The sequence below is a fragment of the Saccoglossus kowalevskii genome, chromosome 19, assembly GCF_978046115.1.
Source record: "Saccoglossus kowalevskii chromosome 19, keSacKowa6.1, whole genome shotgun sequence".
NCBI lineage: Eukaryota > Metazoa > Hemichordata > Enteropneusta > Harrimaniidae > Saccoglossus > Saccoglossus kowalevskii.
In genome coordinates, this window is record NC_140659.1 from 4,035,054 (window position 1) to 4,061,176 (window position 26,123).

The 26,123-nt window shown below is 36.1% G+C and overlaps 2 protein-coding genes across 2 annotated transcripts in view; one reads left to right on the top strand and one right to left on the bottom strand.

Moving 5' to 3' along the window:
* Positions 1–9,104: 9,104 nt before the first annotated feature.
* The window catches only part of LOC100371680 (steroid 17-alpha-hydroxylase/17,20 lyase-like), a 38,597-nt gene continuing 21,578 nt past the window's right edge, over positions 9,105–26,123 (top strand). The window contains exons 1-3 of the mRNA XM_085494062.1: positions 9,105–9,108; positions 9,771–9,944; positions 10,652–10,745. Coding sequence (XP_085350188.1) covers positions 9,105–9,108; positions 9,771–9,944; positions 10,652–10,745 — 272 coding nt within the window. The remainder of the gene's footprint in view (positions 9,109–9,770; positions 9,945–10,651; positions 10,746–26,123) is intronic.
* Positions 12,007–25,114, bottom strand: LOC146730241 (uncharacterized). Its single transcript, XM_085493958.1, has 12 exons — positions 23,890–25,114; positions 23,241–23,384; positions 22,840–22,970; positions 21,801–21,872; positions 21,588–21,683; positions 20,605–20,693; positions 17,359–17,461; positions 17,090–17,192; positions 14,988–15,095; positions 13,928–14,023; positions 13,064–13,162; positions 12,007–12,867 (listed from the first exon to the last, which is right to left on the bottom strand). The coding sequence occupies exons 1-12, from the start codon at positions 25,106–25,108 to the stop codon at positions 12,638–12,640; spliced, it is 2,490 nt and encodes an 829-aa protein (XP_085350084.1). The 5' UTR covers positions 25,109–25,114; the 3' UTR covers positions 12,007–12,637.

Consider the following 26,123-nt stretch of genomic DNA (forward strand, 5'->3'; position numbering starts at 1 on the left):
CAGCAATATCAAATGTCTGCAGCTGTAATCGGGCCTTTCGATATAATAAACATAATAATTGCGCATTCCTGCACAATATGCGTTATTTTAAATTCTCGCCTTAGAATCCCCTGCAAAATCACCGCATACGTGTGCAATCACTTCTACATTGCTAACACTCCGATGTCAGAAGAGCTTTACGTGTGAATGTGATACCATTGTTCAGGTGCACAGTCTTGCAGGTGAGTCTTCCAGTGACATGTTATAACTTTGTCTATGAATTTCATATTCTGAAATTATCAGTTTCCAAAATAGTATTTCTTAAATTATGCCTAAATTCAAAATGTTTTTCTGATTTTTTGTCAGCACTCTGTTCAATCTATCCAAAAAGTACCCGATTCTCTAGTTGTATAGTGGGTACGTTGTACTGAATTTAGGTCGGAACCATGTGATTTCTGTGGTCTGGAATCGACTAAGTTGTATTGCATGACGGCACCCTGCTCCTGCTTTCATGACCGTATCACATGATCGTTGTTCTCTAGCCTAGCTGACATTCAGCCCAACACTGACTACGTTACATACTTCATTATCAAGCAAACCTTACAATCTATGTGTTGTGTCATGAATTAGTTTTCGCGTATCTGTTGATCGACTTGTTTAGCTGATTACTAGTGAATGGCTGTGTTAAATCTGTCTTCATTAAGGCTCATGCGAGGTCCTAGACGGAACATGACTCAGTGATTTGGAACTAATTACGATATAACCGTCGCTTTCCGGACTACTAATTCTGACAGTTGGGTATTCACAGTTAGTAATATTGTGAACGATTAATCAAAATATATGACGTGTTCAGTACTTAGTTTGATTGGCTATGTGCAAATTGAATATGTGAAGTGTTCAAACTGCTTTGTAATTGGTTAGGTTTTGATATGTAATAAACAGTCTAAGTCCTTGGTCAGAGAGAGAGAGAGCTCCACGAGGCGGGAGAGTCTTGGTCAGTGCTGGGCAAAGAGACCCCGACGAGGCAGTTCGCTTTAAGGCGTTCTCGATGTGGCGAATGATTAGCTATTGAAACGTATTTCGTTGTGTGTGTCTTATTTGACTGTAAAGCTTAAGTGACTTTCCCGGTCCGGTACCTCAAACAAACAAAATATAGAGACAGACAAGAAATTTCCCATTTCCCTTTGACAGTTGCCTGCTGCTCACTTCTTAGGTCTCTCTATCGATAACAAGGTTGTTTGTTGCAGCAATCGATTACCAAACTGATCAACTGACTACGTCAGAATTGTTCAGTAGCAAATTATTCGGCAATTGAATTTAGTCTGATGCTCCATTCGCACCATCTTGACACCTGTATTCAACAACAAAAAGTTGGAATAAAAAAATTTGAACATTTCTAAGAAATGAATCTCTTGGTTGTGAAGTGAAATATAATTCAAATACTGATCACCATATGATTGTGGTTAATGTCATCTACTGTATTCCATTTCCAGTACTAAAGTTGAATTGAAAAAAATGCAAGTATCAAAACCAATACTTTACCTGACATGACGTTTCTTTGTATGTTTGTCATATCGAGATTTTTTGTTCATAACCGACTTATCTACAGAAATATCAAATGTCTGATGTAATCGCGTCTTACGATAAGAAATATTTAATAATTGCACATTCCAGTACAATATGCGGTGTTTAAAACTTCTGTTACTAAGGCGAGAATTTAAAATAACGCATATTGTACAGGAATGTGCAATTAATATGTTTATTATATCGAAAAGCCCGATTACAGTTGCAGACATTTGATATTGCTGTAGATATGTCGCTTATGAGCATAACATCTCGACAAAATCAGCGCAGGCTGTGAACGTTTCTTTGTATGTTGTTTTTCAGATCGATATTGTATGTTCATAAGCGACATATCTACAGAAATATCAAATCCCTTATCTGAGAAATGACGTACCTTGGGCGTCATGCATATTTATGAGCTATTCAGTGCAGCATTCTGTGATTTGCTTGGATTTATCTTTGAGTAGTGTCATCGATGTTGTTTGTATTGTGATTGACTTAAACAGTTTTCATGAATTCGAACTTGTCTTGAAAAGGAAAGAGTGTTCTGATTTGGGTGCTATGTGACCCCAAAATTCATTACAAAACGCTTCAGCGTGGTATTAAGAATTTGTTTTCAGGGGTAGGTCATACCAAGGTGGAAAATGATTGCACACATGGAGGTAATTCCTGGAATTGCAATCGAGAGGGTTCAGGCGGAAATACAATATATAGTGTGGTATAAACAAGGATCAGTGATTACTTGAAATCGAAGTTTGTCCAACTCCCTGTGGTATAACTAAAACCGGACACCGTAAACGAAGTTCGCAAAAAACATTCAGTTTTTAGAAGGCACTTTAAATTATTGTATTGTTAGGACGTACTCTACTTTTAAATTTATTATTTTCAACCGTTTTGCGATAGTATTTTTCTAGATTGTAGGCAGCATTTACATTCCATTCAAAGTTCAAAGTTGTGTTGGGATTACGTTGATACATTCACAGTCCCAATAGAAGGACTGTGACACAGTGTAACAATGTTGTGATGAATTTGTATTTGCGTATCTATTAATCGACTTAAATAGCTGATTACGAGTGAATGGCTGTGTTATGTCTGTCATCGTTTAGGCCAATGCGAGGTCCAGCACGGAAATTGGTTCAGTGATTTGGAACTAATTACGAGATAACTGTCGCTATTCGGACTACTATTTCTGACAGTTAGTATTCGCAGTTATTAATGTAGTGAACGATTAATCAAAAGATATGACGTGTTCAGTACTTAGTGTGATTGGCTGTATGATTGAAGGTTACGCCCTAGAGTCTTTTTATTGCTTTGTAATCGGTTAAGGTTTTGAAAGTGAATAAAGAGTTTTTAGTTGGTCTTGGCGAGAACACCACGATAGACGCAGTCCAGTCCTAGAGAGTCTTGGGGCGAGTCTTGATGCAGTCTAGTAGAGTCTTGGGTCAGCCTTGCGATAGTCTTGGGGACTTTTCTCCAGGGCGCTGTGTCTTATATAGTGCTCGACTGACCGACTAAGACGGGAGTTGAAACGTATTTTTTTGTGTGCGTCTATTTGACTGTAAAGTTTAAGTGACTTTCCCGATCCCGCACCTCAAGGGGACGCGATAAAGAGAAAAGACACCATTCCCCCCTGACACGTGTGGGGAACCCAGAGAAGAACCCCCCCCCCCATACGTGATGTAAGAACCCTGGGCATTGCGTCTTACGCACATTGACATCCTGTGAAGAAAAGTGAAATGGCAAAGATGTGTCTTTGTTGTGAACCGAACTAACAGCTCGATGGCACAAACGACTCGGAAACCGAGCTTGACGACTAAAGCCGTTAACGTTAACACGTGTGGGGAACCCAGAGAAGAAGATTCTCCCCCTCATAATGTTGTCGGCGCCAGTGATCTCTTACCAGTGTGCAACGTAGCCAAAATAAAAAGGCATGCCCATTTGAACACTATTACAAGACTGGTATGAGGTAATACATTTGGGGCGAAAGTATTCAAAAATACAGGTCAAATATTGACTAGAAAATTAGGATTCAGGTCTGCTATATTGTTTGGGGAAGGTCTACTGAATTTAAAGATTTCTATTAACATTCAACAACAACAAAAAAGCAAATGAAAATCATCCATAACAATATGTCTTTTCTATTTACAGAAATACAAACCTTTATATCAGAAAATCATAATTATGTTCCTCGAAGTGATAACATATGCAAGATTGATGCACAATTCAATAGCTCTTGCTATATTTCTAATGGTTTTCTTAATGGTCTGGAGTGTACATCGACCACGTGGCATGCCTCCTGGACCACGTGGTCTACCAATCATTGGCAGTATTTTGTGTAAGTCGTATTAATAGAACTCAGATGTAAATGTTCGCTGAGATCTACTTGAGAGTGAGAGAGACAAGAGTTCTGTTTTGCTTCCCGAATTAATGTTCAATTCTCTTCTGTTATCAAGTCAACTTTCACCTAGCCTATGTAACCATACTATTTGGAATGATGATTTTATTGTCACAGTGTAAGGCCTACTTGTTGATGTTGAGAGGGACACCCACAGAAATCACACTGGTTTGGGGGGTTCATTCACATCTAGAATGGGTTAAATAAGGCAATAGTACTGGGAATGAAATACATATAAACCAAAATATCGAGTTAAAGCTCCTGGCTTTAATACCTCAAAATAATTACAAGAAACAAAACACAGAATAATACAATGCATGAATTTACTAAAATAGGGGATTGCCTAGGGAAGTGTGCATTGGTGATAACTCACAGTTCCAGGATGTGAAAATTGTTGACAATTAACTGCTTCTGAAACACAACAATGAAGATATACAGGAGTCTTGCTTGCAGAGGAACGCTGTTATTCTGGAGGACACCGCAGTAGGAGATCACAAAGAAGTTCATACAAGTCTCACAGAATTATGATTGAAGCCTATATCACCTGTCTCAAAATATCGCAGCAGCAACGCACAGAGTACTCAATTGAAATGGTGGACCACAACTGGCCTCAATCTAGCCTATTTATATGGCCTAGTTTCAGGAACACCACCCGGGTTTCCAATCAGAATGTGGTCTTGTTAGCAGCTGTCTCATGATGACATGCATGTAAATCACAAGCACACCTGGTAGATTCCACTATACTTCCAGAGTTGTAAACACCCTTTGTTATGTAAATCACAAGCACACCCGGTAGATTCCACTATTCTTCCAGAGCTGTAAACAAGTATGACCTATCAATCACCTTTATGACAGTTATAACATGGCTATGCACAGCGTTTCTTCCCATGATTCTATGCACACTTCTATTTGAAAGGTTTGAGGTTATATATGAAAAAAGCATAGAATAAACTGCTGACATTGTCCCTACATCAACATGCCACATTTTCAATCCAAATATCAGCATTAACTGCCAGTTAATTTACATTTCCCTAAATTGGAAAACAAATGTGTAACAGTAATTTTAAGCATTCTCAGTCATGCCTAAATAGTCGGCACCTATGTTTTCTTTATCTTTAATTGCTATAATGCAGTTTAAACTATAAACTAGTAAAACCAAAACAAAAATTGAAGGTCTTGGGGTTAATCTTGTCTTATTTAAACGAGCCAAAATATGTTCAATATGTGCAACTCCACGAATGATTTTGAATAAATCAAAATGTCATCAATTAAATTCTCAACTTTACTTTCAAGACCTACAAACAAAATATGCATCATATGAGAAAAAGTGGCTGGTGCATTCACAAGCCCGAAAGGCATTCCGAAACTGAAATAAGGTATTAGAAAAGCTGTCAGTACCCCCTTTTGGTGAAGTATAGACCTTCTTTCATTCGTGAAAATAGGTCTTCAGGCGAAGACATTGGTTCTGCATCAAACACTGTAATGCGATTTAGTTTGCAAAAATTAATGCAAAACCTAACACCCCTTCTTTCTTATTAACCAAAACAATGGATGAAGCTTAAGGTGAATTTGATGGTTCAAATACTCCCATCACTAAATTAATCTGACCTCACTACATCTGTCATAGTGAATGGTAAAGGATATGGTTTGGACCTAACTGGTTCAGATGTTACCAATTTAATATCATGCCCGCCAATTTCAGATTTTCCAGGACAATGAGTGAGAATATCAGAAATTTTTCTCCCAACTCCATCAATCTCTCCATGTTGGCCGACATTCATCTGATAGCCAACATGACATTCAACAATTGTTTCCTTAAACTTAATTGGCACAGACTCTATTCCACCACTATCACACAATATTGTGTCACTTTTTGCAGTGTACACACAGTTCATCACACCCGTAACCACTTTCTAGTCATTCAGTTTGTCCCTTTCATAATATGCTTCCAACAAGTTAGCATGATAAATTGTTACCTCTCCTTCACACCAATTCTGTAATCCACCCTGCCCCTGCCATTGCATCATCAACTCATTGTTGTCTGTGGAAAGTAACACCAACACTTTGTCACCAGGTTGGAATATCCTTGGCCTTCCTATCATTATACTTTTTGTATCTAACCTTTGCCTTAGCTAACTCAGCTAGAGCCAATTTACATGTCTCTTCAAGACAATTTCGCAAATCAAGGACATATTGGTATGTAGTTTTAATCTCTTGTGTAGTGGCCACCTTTGTCCATAACTCATCATCATTGGGCCCTTACTGTTCTACCATAAGTAAGATTGAACGGTGAAAACCCTAAACTCTCCTGAGGAGCTTCTATATAGGCAAACAGTACTGGGTCAAGATACCTATCTCAATCCTTGGTCCATTTTTGACACATGTGTTTTAACATAATTTTAAAAGTAGTATTACACTGCTAAACCAAACCATTACATGGTAGGTGATATGGAGTAGTTACTAATACTAGTTACTAGTTACTCACTTCTTTCATAATGTCAGATACAAACTGTTTCCCTAAATAAGTTAAAACTTTTTTGGGTACACCAACCCTATTATATATACTGACTAATGCATCAGCAACCACCTTGGAAGTAATTTTCTATAAAACATAGTGAAGCATAGCCTACAACAGTAAAAAATGACCTCTCTCAGTCGCTGGACTGATCGGACCAAGCAGATCTATAACTATCATTTGAAATGGAATTTCTATCAAGGGCATATTGCCTGATAGTACCTTGGTAATTCGACCCTTAGAAGTGGTCTCCTGGCATATACAACATGACCTGCAATACCTAATAACACATCCTGCATCCTATACCAATTAAACTAAGTTGCTATTGCTATACTTGGTCATAGTAACACAATGGTACAAATAATTGGGAAAACACACACATCCTCTAGCATATTCTATGAGGTGACTCTCTATACATCAGCCCCTTGTTCATCAAAATCCTTTCCCGATTGCTACACACTAACTTCCTAGCACGCTCTAATCAGACACGTGGAAACAGACTGTTGTTTCCACGTGTTTATTACTACCATTAGTATCAACCTTATGATGCAATTCCTTAAACTCAGGAACTATAAGTCTATGTAATGGCTTTCTCAAGGCTAACTTCTGAGCCGTAGTCTGTACCACCTGTACAACGTCAATAAATATCATGCTAACTGGAATCAACGTATCACAATCACAATCACCCCCACTAAATGAAGATTCTCGTATAACACCTGGAGAACAACCTTCACCAATAGAGGCGACACTAGCCTGACCACTAGTAAATGTACAACCTTCATTACCTAAGTGAAAACTAGTCTCAATACCCGAAGGACAACAACCAATCACTCGAAGGAGTACTATGTTCACCTCCTGAGGGCAAACTAACCTCACCATGCCCTACCTTATGAGCTAAACCTAGCTTCCAATCATAATTAGGATTCCGAGCTCGACTAATATTACCAACAGTAAAATCATACACTGGGATCCTCATACACAGTGCCTCGGCTTCACCAACATAAAAGGGAGTATCGATATATAGTCTAGCTACTGGTGCTTTCTGACATATCCCATCTATCATTACACAGGTTCGACTCTCCCCAGTCAATTGACTATCCTCTACCAACTCTCTACATACTTCAACCGAACTACACCTGCTACCACGAATACCTCTGCCTCAGTACTGCCAATAAAGCCTTGAACAACAGGCATACCACTCACTATACTCACTATACTATGAGCTGGTGCAATGCTGGCAACAATAATAATAATAATTGGCAGCTCATGGCCACATTTCAATTCAACTTTATCTCTGTAAACATGGATTCCTACTTGCATCTGTGACTTCATAAACTACACAAGTAGCACTGACTTCTTGTGAATTATTATTTCTATTCCGATCACATGCCAGCATATCAGCTAACTCATCAACTGATCTCTCATCACTAAGTCCTTAGCTCCTTCAAAACTCCTATCAACTTCAGACAGCTCTACCCATCGGTCAAAATAACTACTTAATGTAGCTGCAAATTGCGAAATGCTCACTTCACCTTCTGCCCTACTAGTTCTATAACCTTCTTCATTGATACCATAACGCTTCAACAAAGCTGTCTTTACAACATAGTAATCGACTGTGCTGCAGACAATGCCGAAAACACATACAAAGCTTTGCCTGTCATTTATGCATTAAGAATCTCTCCAACTTTCATGTGGCCATTTCTGAGTTGCAGCGAACCATAAAATAAACGCGTCTATCTCGTTCCTAGTGTCACCGAACAATGGTAGCTTTGGTCCCTTAGAACTAACAATGGAATGAGCCAACTGTTCTACATCTCTATTTTGACCCTTAGCATCCTCATGTAATCTCAACACTTCAAGTTCATGCTGTCTTACTTTCTTTTCTCGTTCCCTCTCTCTCCTCTCTTTCTATATATATTGCCTCACGTTCTTTGTTTCTTTCCTCATGTTCATTTTTCAACCTATCAGCCTCACGTTCAGCCTCACATTTGGCTTCTCTCTCATCCATCTCCTCACGCTTTTTTTCTCTCTTCCAGTATTATTAAATAAAGCAATTTAATGTCTACCTATCAGTATAAGCTGTTCTCTAGACCTTAAGCAGTTACGAAACAGTCAATTTAGTCAGGTATTATTGACAATAGAATCCCAAATAGATATCAAATTGATACTATCAATTTGATATCTATTTGGATGCTATCATAGGGAAACAAAATCAGAATCAATACCTTTTAAATCAGAATTAAAATGTTCGGACAAAGGCATGTCCCTGCAGAAACATCTAGAATAACAGCTACACTAGTGATCTCTCCAGAGAAATGTTGAACAATATCTTAGTCGTAGCATGACTAACTGATTTTACTGCATGTATTTTCATTCTAATACAATTCAGTCAGGGCTATATGTCCGATTATTAGACAGTGTACACTCATAATTAGGTATTTTTTTAATCAGTAGTGCAAAGAAAGTTTACTTGCATCACATCCATTAATGTAACATTAATGTGGTACTGCCAATGCAGTGACATACATAATATGTTACAAAAATGTATTAATTACATTGGCGGATTTCCTTTTATCAGAGTAGGTATTATATACCCCCGTGCCAAAAAAATGTTGAAGTCTGTCAACAGCAGAAGTTGCCAATAGTTGAAAAATGGGTTGACAAATTTGCGTTGTTGACAAAACTTTGAACATTCTTGACGGCTGTTGACTCAAACCTCTCCAGAAGAAACATAATCAAGCTAGGTAATTAGCTCAGACCTTGTTAATCCAGGCGGTGTTTAAATGGAGATTTGTTGACCACAGAATCGCCTTTCTGAAGATGTTTGATGGCGATTTACAATAAATCTTTAGAGTTATGAATAACTGGCTATCCTTAATTTGAAGTTCAAATCAGCTTTTTGCAGTATGACTTGTGGCGATAAATTCAATGTTTTCGCAATAGTGTTCAGGTTATATGGCTTATGTTACAACACTATTTGAGGAACAACAAACAAGACTCATGTGATCAGCCACTTGCGAATATGCTCTTATGGTAAAACAAAATAAATTAATGTAGATATGTACATTAACATTACATTTCAAGTCATGTTTTTTTGAGATTCTATTGAAATATATATATATATAGGATATATCCGAGATTGTTATCAACAATTTTTTTTTAAATATTTCGAGCTTTTTCTGTTTATTATTAGTGAAATGGCATAGTATTCAAATAAATATACAACAAGATATAATTAATAAATTATCCGGTATTATCATGATATTGCATATAATCCAATAGTTACGTATAATATTTGTGTCATTTCTTTTATTTCAGCCATAACACAAAACATACATAATGACTTCCAACGGTTGGCAAAGAAATATGGCGATATATTTGCCATCAAGTTAGGGAGTCAGCAAGTTGTTGTTCTGAACAACTATGAACTGATCAAAGAAGCCTTAGTTATTAACCAAACTGACTTTGCAGGTAGACCAAACACATTCACAGGTATGTCTGTTAATTACAACTGGTCGATATTTGTAGTAGGACAAATGAACTGTGTATTATGTTGTACATTATCGAACTGTGATGCTGGGTAATTTGCGTTTCCTGGAATATTCAAGTGATATGAGAACCTCAGTGAAACGTCTTATATGTGGTTGAGCACAGCGTGATAGCAAGCGAAAAATACGATCCATTTAGGTAGCAAATACAGCGGCCCATGGATACACAACGTTATGTTTCTAATTGTGCAATACCTGACTTTCAGTTCGGTCGAAGAGTGGCCTAGAAGTTAAAACACAGACCCCATTATGGAAGGCAGTCCAGCATATGCAACCAATTTAATTTATAATTCAGCGGTACTCGGTGAGTCACGTGGGAGAAATGTTGGGACTGGTTGGTCTGCAGATGATTCTGATAACATTTCATAATCTGGCACGTATGCAAATCGAATTAGTAGTTAGAACTACGGACTCCAATGTCAACATTTCACATAATGAAACTAAACAAAATCAACGCTTTAAGCAAGATCTGTAGCTGATAAGACATTATGTTTAATTGGTCCACATTCATGAATAAACAGTAGTGCTAAATTTTTACTTAAAAACAATTAAAAAAAATATGTCGCCCAAAGGGTTCACGTTAAAGTGACTACATATAATGCCATGCAATTAGCCTATAACATGTGGTAGACTAATTGATCTTAATTACAGGAGATATGATATCCGAAGGCAGTCAATTCATCGTTCTAGAGGACTATGGAGCCATATGTAGAATGCAAAGGAAAATAGTGCACAGTGCTATAAGGTAATGCACACACACACCCACACACACACACACACACACACACACACACACACATACGTGGATTGCTATATGTTGTGAGGACTAGGTAACAGCACCCCCCATGCGAGGACACCATTTTCCCCTGTACCTACTGCCATAAAATTAAAAAACATATCATCAAATCTATTAAGGATATGCCCTGTTTACGCATTTTTAGAGTATCTCAAAATTTTGCTGACCTGGTTTTTCCTATGCCACAGAGGACAAAATTCCGAGGACTGTGATTTTGTTGCGAGGACAAGGAAATTTCAGGGGGTGTCACTCATAATCTTGTTGCAAGTCCTCGGAAAACATGCAAATAAACAAGATATTTCACTGCTCATCTAAAGCAGAGGTAACTGTTTCAAACATAAACCATTCAAGGCGATGACTTTTGGATTGTTTTTTTTTTCTAAAACAGAAATAATTACACTATATTCCTTTTTGATTAGAAATGATTATTGCAAGACAATCCTTTTATATTCCATGTAATGAAGTGACTGTATATATTGTTGCCACTATTCATTGATATTCTATGCAATGAATTGACTGCATTTATTGATGTCAAAATTTTCATTGATACTCCATTCAAAGAAGTGACTTTATTTATTGATGGCAAAATATTCATTGATATTTCATTCAATGAAATGTCTGCATTCACTGATGACCCAAAGAATCTCCCCTCTAGATCTGCCACTGAAAATATTCATTCATATTCTCCATGCAATGAAGTGACTGTATATATTAATTTCACAATATTTATTGATATTCTATGCAATGAAATGACTGTATTATTGTTCGTAAAATATTCATTGACATTCTATGCAATGAAATAATTGCATTTAGTGTTCGCAAAATATTAATTGATATTCCACACAATGAAGTGACTGTATATATTAATGTTAACTATTGATAATCAGTGTATTTAAGTGACTTTATTTTTTCCAAACCAAAATATTCCAAGTAATGAAGGGACTGTATTTATTGTTGCCAACTTTTTCATTGATATTCCATACAAGGAAGTGACTGCATTTATTGCAGCCAACATTTTCATTACAGAGAGGGTAACCTCATACTCACTTTATTAGTACATGCTTCACACAGAAGTCAATACTGTTGTTTTTTAGCATATTACCAAGGCTGAAGTCATTCTCAAATTTCCAAATTATACACATATAAAGTGAATGTTTCAAACATAACTAAAACATAATCTCTACATAATAAATCATTACTGAACATAAAATTTGTTTGAATACTTTTTTTTTTATTCTTAATGGTACACACTGAATACATGTACATTAAAAAAATCAGCAATAGTCACATAAAGTAAATGTCAATGGTGGATAGGGGGTGGGGCGACAACACATTATCAAATATTCAGGTTTTAATATACATGTATGAGGGGCACACAATGAAACCATCCGTACTTAAACACTAAAAATATGGCAATGCTGCGTGATGGGATGGGTTGTTGTGTGCCCAACAAGTGTTGAACAAGGTGTGATACAGGTTTGTGAAACTGATATAACCATCTTTTAGAGCCCAGATTTCATCATATTGTGAAGCTTTGAAATTATGTTCATAGTTTATCTATTCATATGCAAACAAGTTTGATCTTGCATACTGTTATTACCTATAATTGAAAATTTATCTGCTCTATTTGAAGTGCATCTAGACAAGCACATAAACCAAAATTAATTTATACTGGATCAATATAAATTGACTTGTTTTGACCATAACCATATATGAAAGCACATGCTAACAGAAGCATTCAAGACACATGTAAGAAAGATGAAACTCATTCTTGCATGTATTACATATTTGATAACCACCCCCAACCAACTAAATGGCATACCGAAGACCTGTAGCCAGAGTTAAGAATAATGCTGTTTTGACTTTGATTGCCTTTTATATGTTGTTATCAGATTGTACACACAATACTTTATGTTTTTCCATGACCTGCTGGCCAGTACTTGATTCTCTTTCAGACAGTTAGTACATTCAATCTTTCCAGGAACTTTTAACATTCTGATATTTCTCATAAAATAGTTTTTAACTATTGTCCGTTCTTCTGTGGTCCACATCTTTTTCCCATCACTCACACCTAAGCACAAGAGAAAATGTAATTAAACCAAAAGAGGTCCAAAAGAACTTAGTGCATGGAAATAAAACTGTCTAGTATTCAAGACTTAATGATAGCAAGCAATGTAGAAACCACAAGAAAAATTAATTTTTAACTGAGAGCAAAATATATATGACTTCGTGCTTAGGAAGGGAATACAATCAATCAATTATAATACCTTTATCAGGTTCTCTCTGTAAATAAGCTTTCTTAGTTTCTGACTGAATAGGGTTATCTGTGGAAGTTCTCTTGTTATACAGTGATGACATGATTACATCTGGAATAAAAATAACACAAATCAAGGCAGTTAGTAAATAAAGCTGAAATCACAAGTAATGGAGCACTGAAAACAAACCCAAAAGAATGACACCCTCGAAAGTTTCGCACACTATACTTTGTCTACATTCACTAGGAAAGTACTTTTTTGTTGCGAGCAGTTCAAATTTATGAGTTAAGACGTTATTCAGGAAATTTCTCCCAAACAAGCATGGATACTCTACTCCTATAAGCAGGAGATTTGTGATGGAATGCAACAACTAATGATACTTTCTGCAGAAAACCCATTTACCAGACATTATTTAGCAATAAGAGGTCAAGTACTAGTACAGGGATGTGTTCAATGAGCGAGATGCAGAAAAAACACATTATTTAAGAGGCCATTTCCATCCATTATATGGCAGCGAGAAATCCATTATTTCAATTATAATGCCCAAAATGTAGTGATGTGCTCAAGAAAAAGGACAACAACTCTGTTGTTATTGCGTCCTGACTTTAACACGTTCACAAACAAATGGCATACAAAAACATGTTTATAGGTAATTTTGCAATTAAAAAGACCAGGATTTTCTAACTTAAACGACTAGTAATGGATTTGTTGTTTAAACAATCTTCACAAGTGCGGACAATTTGGTATATTGCTGATCTTTTTTGTGCATTGTCCTCAAGCACTACCCTGTTATTGTCTGATAATGTTACAGCATCTGGTACTGATCAACCAATGAAACCACACGATAACTAATAAGAGATAAAATAAAAACAATACCTTCCGCTGATTTTTTTTTCTTTTTTGGTGAGGAATCACTGGTAGAATATGTGGAGGTTCTTTTATTAGAAACTTGTGTCTTGTTCACAGCAAGATCTAGATTTGAATTAATAGATATAAAAATATAATTAAAGAAAATTTAATGCTGTTTAATATTAATTGTCATTTTATCATTTCCCATGATAAATATTGTGGTGGAATACAATTTCTGTAGGTATGGGATGGGAAAATACTGATATAGAGATAACAAGCAAAGCAGTGACCGTAGACTTGAAGAGAACGTACACAAGTGTTATTATGACAAGTGTGTAGTGTAACTTGCTGAAAACTTGGTCAGAATAAGTAATGACTTTGCAAAGACTAAAAATTACGTGACCAACTAGGACTGAGTAGGAGAAATCGCCTGTACAGTTGTGTTGACTAGAGTGATATTTAACACATTTTATAGCAAGTCACTGTCAACATTGTTGGGAGTTTAATAGTTATGGTGTACTCACTTTGAACCAACTTGGAATCCTGACTCCAACAAGTGAGGATTGACTGGGGATTTGTAGATGTGTGTACCAGCCACAGAAAGCCGATACCAGCTTATCTGTCACTTGACTATTGTAGGGGTGCACCCATAGGAAAGCGGATTGAACCAGACCATTAACGTCAATGTATTCCTACATTGTTTATTAGTTGGAATAATACTGGTGTACTTTGGATTTAACACTGGTACCAGTGGTAATCGCACAGGAGGAATGGTTAGAGGACTCTATTGACCCCTAACTCAACCACAGACACCCAAATGTGACCCTGGTAATCTGAGAATAAGCTCGTTGTAGACCACTCAGGAGACCCTGTGGGAACCCTATCCACTGAACCAATAAAGTGCTACCAGTGGTGTTAGGAAAGCTGACTCACCGCTGACTTATTTTATAACCGGTGGCCAGTTATTTAATAAAGTGCTAGAAAATATTTCTTGGACGAGTTGTTTCAAGTTAAAATTGCAACTGAGAACACAGATTAGTTACAGTTAAAAATAAGTTTAGTCTTACGGTAAGGGAAATAAAATTACCTTCAACAGATTTCTTCATAGGTAAAAGGAAATCCGTCTTCTTAAGTTCTAGGGATGGAGTATGCACAGAAGCTCTCTTTGACATGTGCGTCTTAGAATCTTCTGAAGCTAAAAATAAAAAAAAATACAATTTTATCAGAACAATCAATATGGCAAATGCAATTAATTTTGAACAAAATTATACCATGCATGTCTGGAAAACAGTTAAACAGATAAATTGATGTTATATTCAGTTGTTATTTCAAGTACTGTCTTTGTCCCAAATACCAATGAATCAAATCACGTTCAAGAATTCAACAAGTCATTGTCAATGACACGTCCCCGTTCTGTTCATATTTGAGTGACATATACATTCAAAGCAGATCATGACCGAAATGCACCTGCATATGTACAACACATTGAACAAAATCCATCCATGCATGACTGAGATCCGGTTCTGGAATTGGGAAAATACATGATTTTGATGCATTTTCAGCCTTAAAATGGCCATCATTCAGCTATTGTTAAGCGGATCATGAAACAAACGCACATATCTATTTGTGACATGATGTATCATGTGTGTGTGAAGTTTGAACTTGATCAATCCAGACATGTCTTGGATACAGATCCAGAACTGAATTCTTTAAAACAAAATGGCCACCAGTCGGCCATTTTGAACTTGATCTGGAAAAAAAATGACGTGCATCAAGGTCCTATTATGTTTAATGTATGTACCAAATTTGAACAAAATCCGTCCATGCATAACTGAGATCCGGGTTCGGAATGGTGAAAATGTGCGATTTCAACCTTAAAGCGGCCGCCATTTGGCTATCGTTAATGAAATCATGAAACAAATACACATACATATTTGTGACATGATGTACCTTGTGTGTGTGTGAAGTTTGAACTTGATCAATCCAGACATGTCTCGGATACGGATCCAGAACTGAATTCTTTAAAACAAAATGGCCGCCAGTCGGCCATTTCGAACTTGATCCAGAAAAAAAATAACGTGCATCAAGGTCCTATTATGTTTAATGTATGTACCAAATTTGACTGAAATCCGTCCGTGCATAACTGAGATCCGGGTCCGGAATGGTGAAAATGTGTGATTTCAATGCATTTTCGGCCTTAAAGCGGCCGCCATTTGGCTATCGTTAATGAGATCATGAAACAAATGCACATACATATTTGTGACATGATGTACCTTGTGTGTGTGAAGTTTGAACTCGATCAATCCAAGCATGTCTCAGATACGGATCCAGAACTGAATTCTTTAAAACAAAATGGCCGCCAGTCGGCCATTTCGAACTTGATCCAGAAAAAAAATAACGTGCATCAAGGTCCTATTATGTTTAATGTATGTACCAAATTTGACTGAAATCCGTCCGTGCATAACTGAGATCCGGGTCCGGAATGGTGAAAATGTGCGATTTCAATGCATTTTCGGCCTTAAAGCGGCCGCCATTTGGCTATCGTTAATGAGATCATGAAACAAATGCACATACATATTTGTGACATGATGTACCTTGTGTGTGTGAAGTTTGAACTCGATCAATCCAAGCATGTCTCAGATACGGATGCAGAACTGAATTCTTTAAAACAAATTGGCCGCCAGTTGGCCATTTCAAACCCGATCCCCCCCAAAAAATATGACGTGCATCAAGGTCCTATTATGTTTAATGTATGTACCAAATTTGAACGAAATACGTCCATGCATAACTGTGATCCGGGTCCGGAATGGTGAAAATGTCTGATTTTGATGCATTTTCGGCCTTAAAATGGCCGCTATTCGGCTATCGTTATCGGATCATGAAAAAAATGCATGTGCATATGTCCCATATAATGTGTGATGTATGAGTGAAGTTTGAACTTAATCGGCCCATACATGTTCGAGATACAGGTGATCACGGACGCACACACGGACGCACACAGGGCAAAACATAAGTCCCCGTTTTCGGACTACGTTCAAACGGGGACTAATAAGCTCACTTCAGAAATTTGTTAATCACATCATGAAAAAAAAAACTTTGTGAGATGATCATACAGAATTTGAGTGAAATAAGTACAGCCATGACTGGGAACTGTAAAATGTCTCATTATGTCTAAAAATGGCAGCTTACCTGCTTCTACAATACAACGTGATATATCTTCTCTAAATTGCACTATATTGTCCATGTCATACATTAATTTTGTAGACTGTCCATTAGCAAACTGCTCTGCAAACTGAAAAGTATTATGACATTATCAGCAATAAAATAAACATTGCTGTCGATACAACGGCCTGATATATGATACATACATTGAGAAAGTACTGTAAAACCATTTATTTTCACTGACATTTAATATATCACTATTTTAATTTTAAATGCAGCTGAAAGTCCATAATTACCTTGATGACTAACACACCACATGATACAGCATCATCTTGCATTGTATGATCCACTTTCAATATAGTATAAGTACTGACTTCACCCTTCTTACTTGCATAATTACTAAAAGATAACAGATATTTTAGTTGTTGAAAATGAAAAATCTTGTGCAAGAGTTAGGTGCATTTTTTGTGTTACGGTAAGTAAACTATGGCACGTAGGTGGCACAGGATCCTACTGATAATTTATAGCAAACACTTGTATCAAGAATAATACTTGAAGTAGGAGTGCATATGGATTCAACCTTATTCAATTCTTGGTAATTTGCTCCACAACTACATGTATGTCATATTTTGTTATAGCAACAAAACACTCTTGGGGACATAGTTATGTTCAAACAATAACTACCTATTTCTCATACTACAGTATATCCCAGAACTTTGAGTTAAGGTAGAGATGCACTTTATTTGTGAATTTCAATCAAAAATAGTTTTTTTCGTTTTTTATATAGATTTTTATCTAAAGAACATTCTGTGAAAATTTGACCAATGAATTCTTATGGGAACACCGTTAAAATTGCTGTTTATTTTCTGGTTAAAAATAAAAAACACTCACACGTGGCAATGTTTATGTCCAATTGCCTAATTTGCATGAGTAACCAAATAACAAGACCTTTGATTGACAATATGCAAATCGAGATTGTACGGGTCATAGTTCATTCAATTCACGCGCATGTGCAATTATTCTCAAATCAGTTCTCGCTCGCTAGCAAACCAAACATATTTCCTCAGCGTTTTTTCTTAATTTTTATCATTACATTATGCGTGGTGTGAAAAGAAAGAGAGGTAGAAAGAAGATTCAGATGATTTCTATGTCGGAAGATGCAAAAGCTACACCGAAGGCATCAGCCCACCGAACGAAAAACAAATCGATGTGAGCGTCCAAACATGACTTTCCCTGAAGGCATGAATCCGAGTTTCTGATTGACTGAGAGATTTTATTTTTAAATAATTGTTCTCAAAAAATAAACTGAGCATGTGAAGAATAATTTAACATTGTTTACAGTGATAACTGCTCATAGTCGAAACGAAGCTTACCCATTCACGCTAGTCACAATAAACATCATACTCTTGAATAGGCGTCAATGACTACGGTAAAACTTAGACTCTATTTTAGGCATTAGGAATGATTGAAATGACGCCAAAATACACCTTAAAAGTCCCATTTTATTTTTTTTCTAAATCCCATCCCGAATTTACGGCAGAGTCTGGTCCCTCAAATAAGGGACACGTGAGCTTTGATTCTAACCGGATATATTGCACTGGGTCGGGGAGATACAAACTTTTGTGTATCTTTTGTCCAATGGGTACCTGTACTTCGATCATTCGCAAGTTTTGCTAGGTGGTGCGAGACAGCTTTGTTTGTAACCGGACGAACTCCGTTTAATTCAATGAAGCAAACAACTGACAATGCTAAAATAAATTGCAAAGGTACGCTAAAATTAATTGAAAACAACCAAATAATTTCAATGAAAAATAAATCACAGAGAGAGGTAACTTGATACATTACGGTAACAACTCTTTCGACGCGCTGACCGCTTCTCCGCGTCTGATGTTTTGCTTTCCTTGTCATAATACTTACTGATTGATGATTTTGTTTTGATTTTTGAGTTTTTTAGCCTGCAACACGGCCACGACCTTTGCTTTTTCCGTGAAAAATGGGGAAGTTTACGTAAATTTGACGGACATTCCATTTTTTTAAACTACCAAAGCACACTGTTTAACACTCCTGTTTTTTTCATTTGCCGATTTCTATTCAGAAAAATTCGACCGCTCGAAAATGCACCTTAATTTTGCACTCTTAAAACATGTCAGATTTCCAACACTAATTATTTAAAACCGGTCGAATTTTAAAACTTTTACGTTAGGAGCTGGAGCTCTCTTCTTGCAGGCGACCGTCGCCGGTAGTACAACAGCATGTTTTGTACGTACACCCGTGCGCTGATTGTCTGCGACTGTCTTAGAAAATCCCTGAATAAGGCGTTGTCAAAATCGGAAAAATAAAAAAATGCCTCCTTAAAAAACGAACATAATTCAAATATTTCTTTTAACAAATATGTTGCAGTGGGAAAAATGGGATTGGAAACGATGAACAAAACTTCTGTGCCTCGCGTTTCGATTCTAGGATTACGCGATTATTCATTATTGTGCGTTCGCTTCCTGGAGTTGGTTCTCAATACTACATAAAAATCATCAAGGATAAATAATTTAATATCCCACTTTGTACTCTTCACGGTAAACCATAGGCTCTGAAATACTCGTAGATTTTTTAATGAAAATACATCGAAGAGAAGCCATGTTTTGATCGTAATAAAAGGTCACCTTCCTAGGACCGCCCCCTGTTTAATAATTCATGAGATGACGTCATATTTACTGGGCATTGCCACGTGTTTTTACCGACCCCATCAAAACACTGGTATGAATGACGTGTTTCTGATTTATATATTCAAGAGCAGTTGTTCTGGTCCAACGATTTTACATAAAATGTCTATGTCTATACGTCAACTTTCAATTTCAATAGTCTAGAAAGTATGACAAAGTATGACAAAGCAGTAAATCCCGGTTTAACGCGCAAATATGCAAATTAGCCTTTTTCTCGTCTTCTATTTTTGGTGAATTCTTGGGTTTTAAATTAAAATAGCTGATAGACGCTTTGGCCATTTGCCTCGAAATTTTCACACATTATTGACAAGGTGTTCCCCCTTCAAAATGCGTCCGGACAGTTTATTACGGCGAGTGGAACAAAAATAACAAGTCCGCAATTAACATGGATATATAAATTATGCAAAAATAGAAAAGAGTGAACTTTGAGGTCATGCTGTGCGACTTTGAAAGTCGTTAGAGAGATGAGTGGACGCATTTGAATTAGTAGTATACCAAGGTATCCAGTGATGTAATTTTACCCACAAATGGACTTGAAGTTTTTAAGCTAATTTTTTTTAAACCACTTTTGTCCAAAAAAGCATATTTTTGACCCAAAATCAAAAACGCATTCTGGATATTTAAAATAAAGACAAGTTAAACAAAGTTTGTATAATAAGCTTTCAGAAAATATATAACATGTTGGATATATAATACCATCTTCATTGTCTAATTACTCAATTAAAAAGCAAGCCAAATAAACTGCATCTCTACCTTAAATTAAAAATCTACAAAATTATGCAATAACAGAAAAAAATAAATTATAATTGAACTCTTCCTACTTACTTCCAATTCTGCTGAATTGTCACCATTGTCTCTTTACTTTCACCAGTAGAATTCAGATATATTATTTCATGACTTTTTTGCTTAACCACCTGTAAAGCATTACAAAAATCAATTCTCATATTGGACAGAAATAAACTAGTCATTGAAAATGACACAGTCCCCGTTAAATATTTGAAAGTTTTCTTTGTGCTTGTCATATTAAAGCGGAGGGGTTGTCGCGAGCGTGTCCTTGAAACTTGAGTTCCAAGTGGTGTATACAACAGATTGTTTATTTACATCAAAACACGTGTTCCGTGTAGTAGTAATATGGCCAAAAATAAAAACAGCCGTTATTCTGCCATCTTTGATCTGATTATGAAACACACTTGATATGTACGATGTATGTGCCAATACGAATGAAAATGGTACATAAATTGTGGAAATATAGTAGTAAGGCCAAAAAGTCAAATGGCTGTCACAATTTGTCATGGACATGTATCCTAACATGTATAAAGTAAATGTATGTGCCAAATTTGAATGAAAACTGACAGAGCACATCCAAGATACCACATAAAAAAAAAAAACAAGATGCAAAATTCAATTGATCCAATTGCAAAATAAATCGTCATGGACATGTATCTTAGCATGTATAATCTATGTACCAAGTTTGAATGACAACTGACAAAGCATGTCCAAAATACAAAATTTTCAAAAAACAAGATGGCTGCTAGTCGGTCATTTTGAATCGAATCGCTGAACCACTGCATGTGCATATGTCCCACATAAGATACTAGGCACATGCAAAGAATTAACATAATCGGTCCAAAGGGATTCTGAGATATGACTCCGGACGGACGCACGGATCATCCGAACGGGGACTAATAAAATTGTTCAGTACTGATGGATTTATGCAAAGGAAATGGAAAACAATTATACAAGAATTTTAGAGTCAACTGTAAAATTGAAAATGGTGCCTGAATTATTTACAGTATTTTACAACTTACCACAAGTGTCCAATGTCCATTTATTATGCCAGAATTAGTTGTTTCTCCACCTTCAAACATAGCACCTATTACCATCTCATACTTGGAAAGATTTATCTGTAAATACATTGTATGCATTAGTAATAATACACATGACTAGTAACAATTGTTGCTAAATGGAAGAAACAAATTTCCACTAGCTGACTAGTCTGGAAAATATTAAATGATAATTACCTTTTTTGGTTTGGCCATTTCACCCTTCAAACAAATAGATGTCATTAAATTGTGGTCAAAAAAAAGAATGGCCTGAAAACAATATAAAATTACATTGTCAGCAATGAAATAAAGGAGATTATGTTTAATGATAAGCAATGAATAAACTGTGGCAACAAAGCATAACAGCAGACACCAATGGAGGAAATAAGTACTAAAAAACTGTTGAAGTGCACTACACTTTGGATATTATGCACTAATGAGAAAAAAATATATTTCAATACATATACACTGTATTTTACATAATATTCACGTCAGATAGCATCAGAAAGTGATGAACAGTGCATGAATAACTCAATCTAAATAAATAAAATTCATTTTGTCCGATTGTGAATGCTCAACACAGACCTGACAAACTTTCATAGAGAATGGTCAATCAGAATACATCTTTAAATAGTAGCACAAATTATTAACAGATTATAGGAGTTACTCAAGTGACTTATAAATGAATGAGTGTCATATGTTAAACACTTTTTTAATCTCATTGATGATCATTATATATCCAAGGCATTCCCATTGAGGTCAGGTCAACAAAGAAGTTGTGAATCAGAGACCCCCCTCCCATCCCCTCCATTAATCTGCCATGCTGTTATGTTGACAGAAAAGAGAATCAGAGAGACCCACACTCCACAATCATCATAAACAAACACAGACTAAATAACACAAATACCAATGGTAACCAGTCAAATATCAAATTACAAAATCAATATTGGGGAAAATACAACCAAATATGTTATCATACCAATTTAAGTTTGATTGAAAGTGACATTGATATGTGAACAAAGTCTATCAATTTTGAACAAATTATCACAGTCAGGGTCAGGGATACCCTGTACCAGAATATCTACAAGAAAAACAAGATTTCTTTCCATTGAGCAGCAATAAGTAAAAGTTTACCAAAATCTTTATCATTCAGTATGCAATTAAATCTTAAACTCAGCTTCCCAATTCAGCCATCACCATTCCATCTGTTCAGAACCTTTCAACATAAAATAAATACCTTTTTCTCTCTTGTGGCAATATAAATAGCAGAGTTCACAATATCATCTGACAGCTGTTTTTTATGGCCCAGGTCCAATATACTGTTCTTCATTATCGAGTAGGGCCCTACTTTCATTGTATCTACATCACCTGTAAAACAACATAAACCATTCAAAAACCCTATTACAATAAATACTTTTTCTATCAGGTTGATGTGGTTGTATCTTGTAGATCTGTATAAGCATCAGTGGCAGTCTTTTTCAGATACGCATGTTTACCTTCACAACATCTTCAACTAATGGAAGAAATTTTGGCATGTTCCTCTTCCTTTCATTCATAGTATTAAGTGCATGTAAATACTGAACACCAAGTGCCTTAGGAAATGGTGAATTAAACTGAACACTAAATATATGAACAAACCTTTAGAAACATCTTCATCATCAATATGCATACATTTGTCTTGTAGTTTTCCATTTATATCTGTATTATTATTATTCATTTCTTGAAATTCCTCATCTTCAATGATATTACCAGTATTCAGTAGGTCTTCATTCTCACATTCATCTATAATTCACACAATTTTGAAAAGTTAGTAAGCCAAATGACAAATATCATACGACTTATTTCAATTCTCGTCCTAAGACAGTGCTCAAAGAGATTACAGCATAACTACTGCAAAGATTGTTCAGTGTCATTGATAAAAACTATTTCCTGAACAAATACTAACCTAATATCAATACACAATAGACTGTTCATTCTATCGGTCATTCAGGTTTTTCTGCTGGCATATACAAGGGGACAATTTTTGTTGTTATCTTTAACAGTGTCAGCAAATACTGATAATCGTTGGCTAGTGTATATTTGATACTAATAGCAATTCCCCATAATCATTGATTGAAATTCCATCAACAAATTCAGGCATTTCAATTTAGGGAAAGGTGACCAGCCTATATGCTAGTTCCATATTTGACATACAACTAAAGAAGGTGACGATGATTGAGTAAAAACAATAGTTGGAGTGTCATAGCAGTGAAACGCAGAATTTATCATGGGATAAAACACTACTCACCATCTATGTTGATTTCTATTTCATCAAGTCCTTTGTTCTTGAATTCTCCAATATTTCCTTTCTCAAATGCCATCAGAATTCTGCTGACCTTTGCAATTTGTAATGTATTCTGTGGAAGTCTGTAAAACTCTCGATGGACTCTTATGTCATGTCCCAAAAATCCAGCAAGGATGTCTTGCTCATTGTCCTTCAAATTGAAGATTTGTGACATTGTAGCAATTTGTTTCCTTAAATTTGTAGAGGTGAACCGTTCAGCATGTTCAATGCCACATTTTGTTACAAACTTTCTCAGGCATACTGTTGCACGTACTGGGCGCAGTGAGTTTTGTAAACACGCAAAAATGTATGGATTTGCCACATTGACTTCAACAGCTTTTCTTTTTTCGATAAGTAATTTTATCTGATTACAGTGATCCTTGGTTAATAGAACAGGCACATTTCTTCCTCTTTTGCCTTTTATTTCAACTCTATCAATCAAACGACACAGATTTTGCTCCCAACTTGTCAAAGATGAACCAGCTTCTTGATTGACTCCTCTTACTTCTTTAAAATCTTCTAGAAGCATTCTTTCCATTTCCCCACTCCTCCTCCTATTGAATAAAATCAATTGGGCTAACGTTATCTCGCTCAAATTCTTCCAGGTTGATGTGGTTGTATCTTCTTGTAGATCTTTATAAGCATCAGTGGCAGTCTTTTTCAGATACATGTTTACCTTCACAACATCTTCAACTAATGGAAGAAATTTTGGCATGTTTCTCTTCCTTTCATTCATAGTATTAAGTGCATGTGAACTTATCGACTGTGCCCACTGTATCTCACACAATTTAAGGAATTTCTTAGCTGCTAATTCGTTGGTAGAGTCTTCATTTTTGATTGCCTCAGCCATGCAGATTGTAGTACATTTCTTCAGAGAATGACCCAACTTTAATGCAAGAGAAGGTTTTCCAAGAACTCTGTCGTCAAGGTTATAGTCTGCCAACTGCTGTGTTGCCTGGATTACAATTTCAAACTTTGAAGGATGAATATATTCTTTTAGGGAGGATGCATTTTTCTTACTGATCTTTCTAAGTTGTATTAGAAGTTTTGCAAGTTCTCTCATTTTCTGCTTCACGTACTGAATCTTTGCAGATTCTGTACCAACTTTCATATATTCCCTGGATCCAAATTCTATGATAAGATCATCATTTCTTGCAATTACTGCCACTTCATCCTGAGTCATTTTAGATAGCACTCTGTCCGCCATATCCTCTGTAACATTATCACTATGTGGTAATAACATTCCTGCTACTTGTTGTATTCTTCGGTGAATTATTTTTGGTGTTGCATTTTCAAACAGTTTGACAGGACATATCTTGTTGTGTTTATACAGTTCTGCTTTGATGAACCAACCCAAACATTCAGGACAAGGGAGATACTGCGATACAGGAACTGTAAATGATGGTCTTCTGTATGGTATGATATAGCCATATCCATCTTTAAGTATTTCAACATTATGAGCATGGTTGCCTTTATTTGTCAGTTTCTGCCATAAAATTTTCCTTTCGGTACTTCCCTTTCTGAAACTTAATGCATAGACAACATCTTTCTCTGTACTGTGTTTATTCTCAAAATGCCTTGGTAACTTTGGATATTTGTTCATGCAGTAAACACAGTAAGCAAATTTGTCCCATTTTCTTTTCCTATTGGAATTATTTGTTGTTTGAACCTGCACCGAGGAAGGATTCACAGAACTGATTTGGATGTCATTCTTAAGATTCTTTGTAGTAGACGATGTACTAGGCAGATTTCTTTTTTCTGAAGACTTTACAAACTCTATGCTCATTTCACCTGCAGAAGTATTTTGATGATTCTTGTTTTCTTTCCCATGAAACTTTGATGACAATGGTGACACAGTATTGAATTCAACGGACTCACAATCCGACAGATCAGGAACAATGATACTATTGGAACAATTATCACTACTTTGACAGATAGCAGCTGATTGGCAAGCCTTATCTTTGGGGCTTATGCTAGATTTCATCCATGGCTTGTCATTTCCTGTAGTTTTCACATCACTGATACTATGCATATCTAATTCACAAGAAAAAGATACATCCGACTCACAATCTGAATTTGGTTCATAAGTAGGGTCAGCATCAGAATCGTCATAGTCTTCTTCAAAGTTTTCACTATCATTTTCATCTTCATTGTCATGAGTAGCTGCAGTTTTTACTTCCATTGAAGGATGTGTTTTA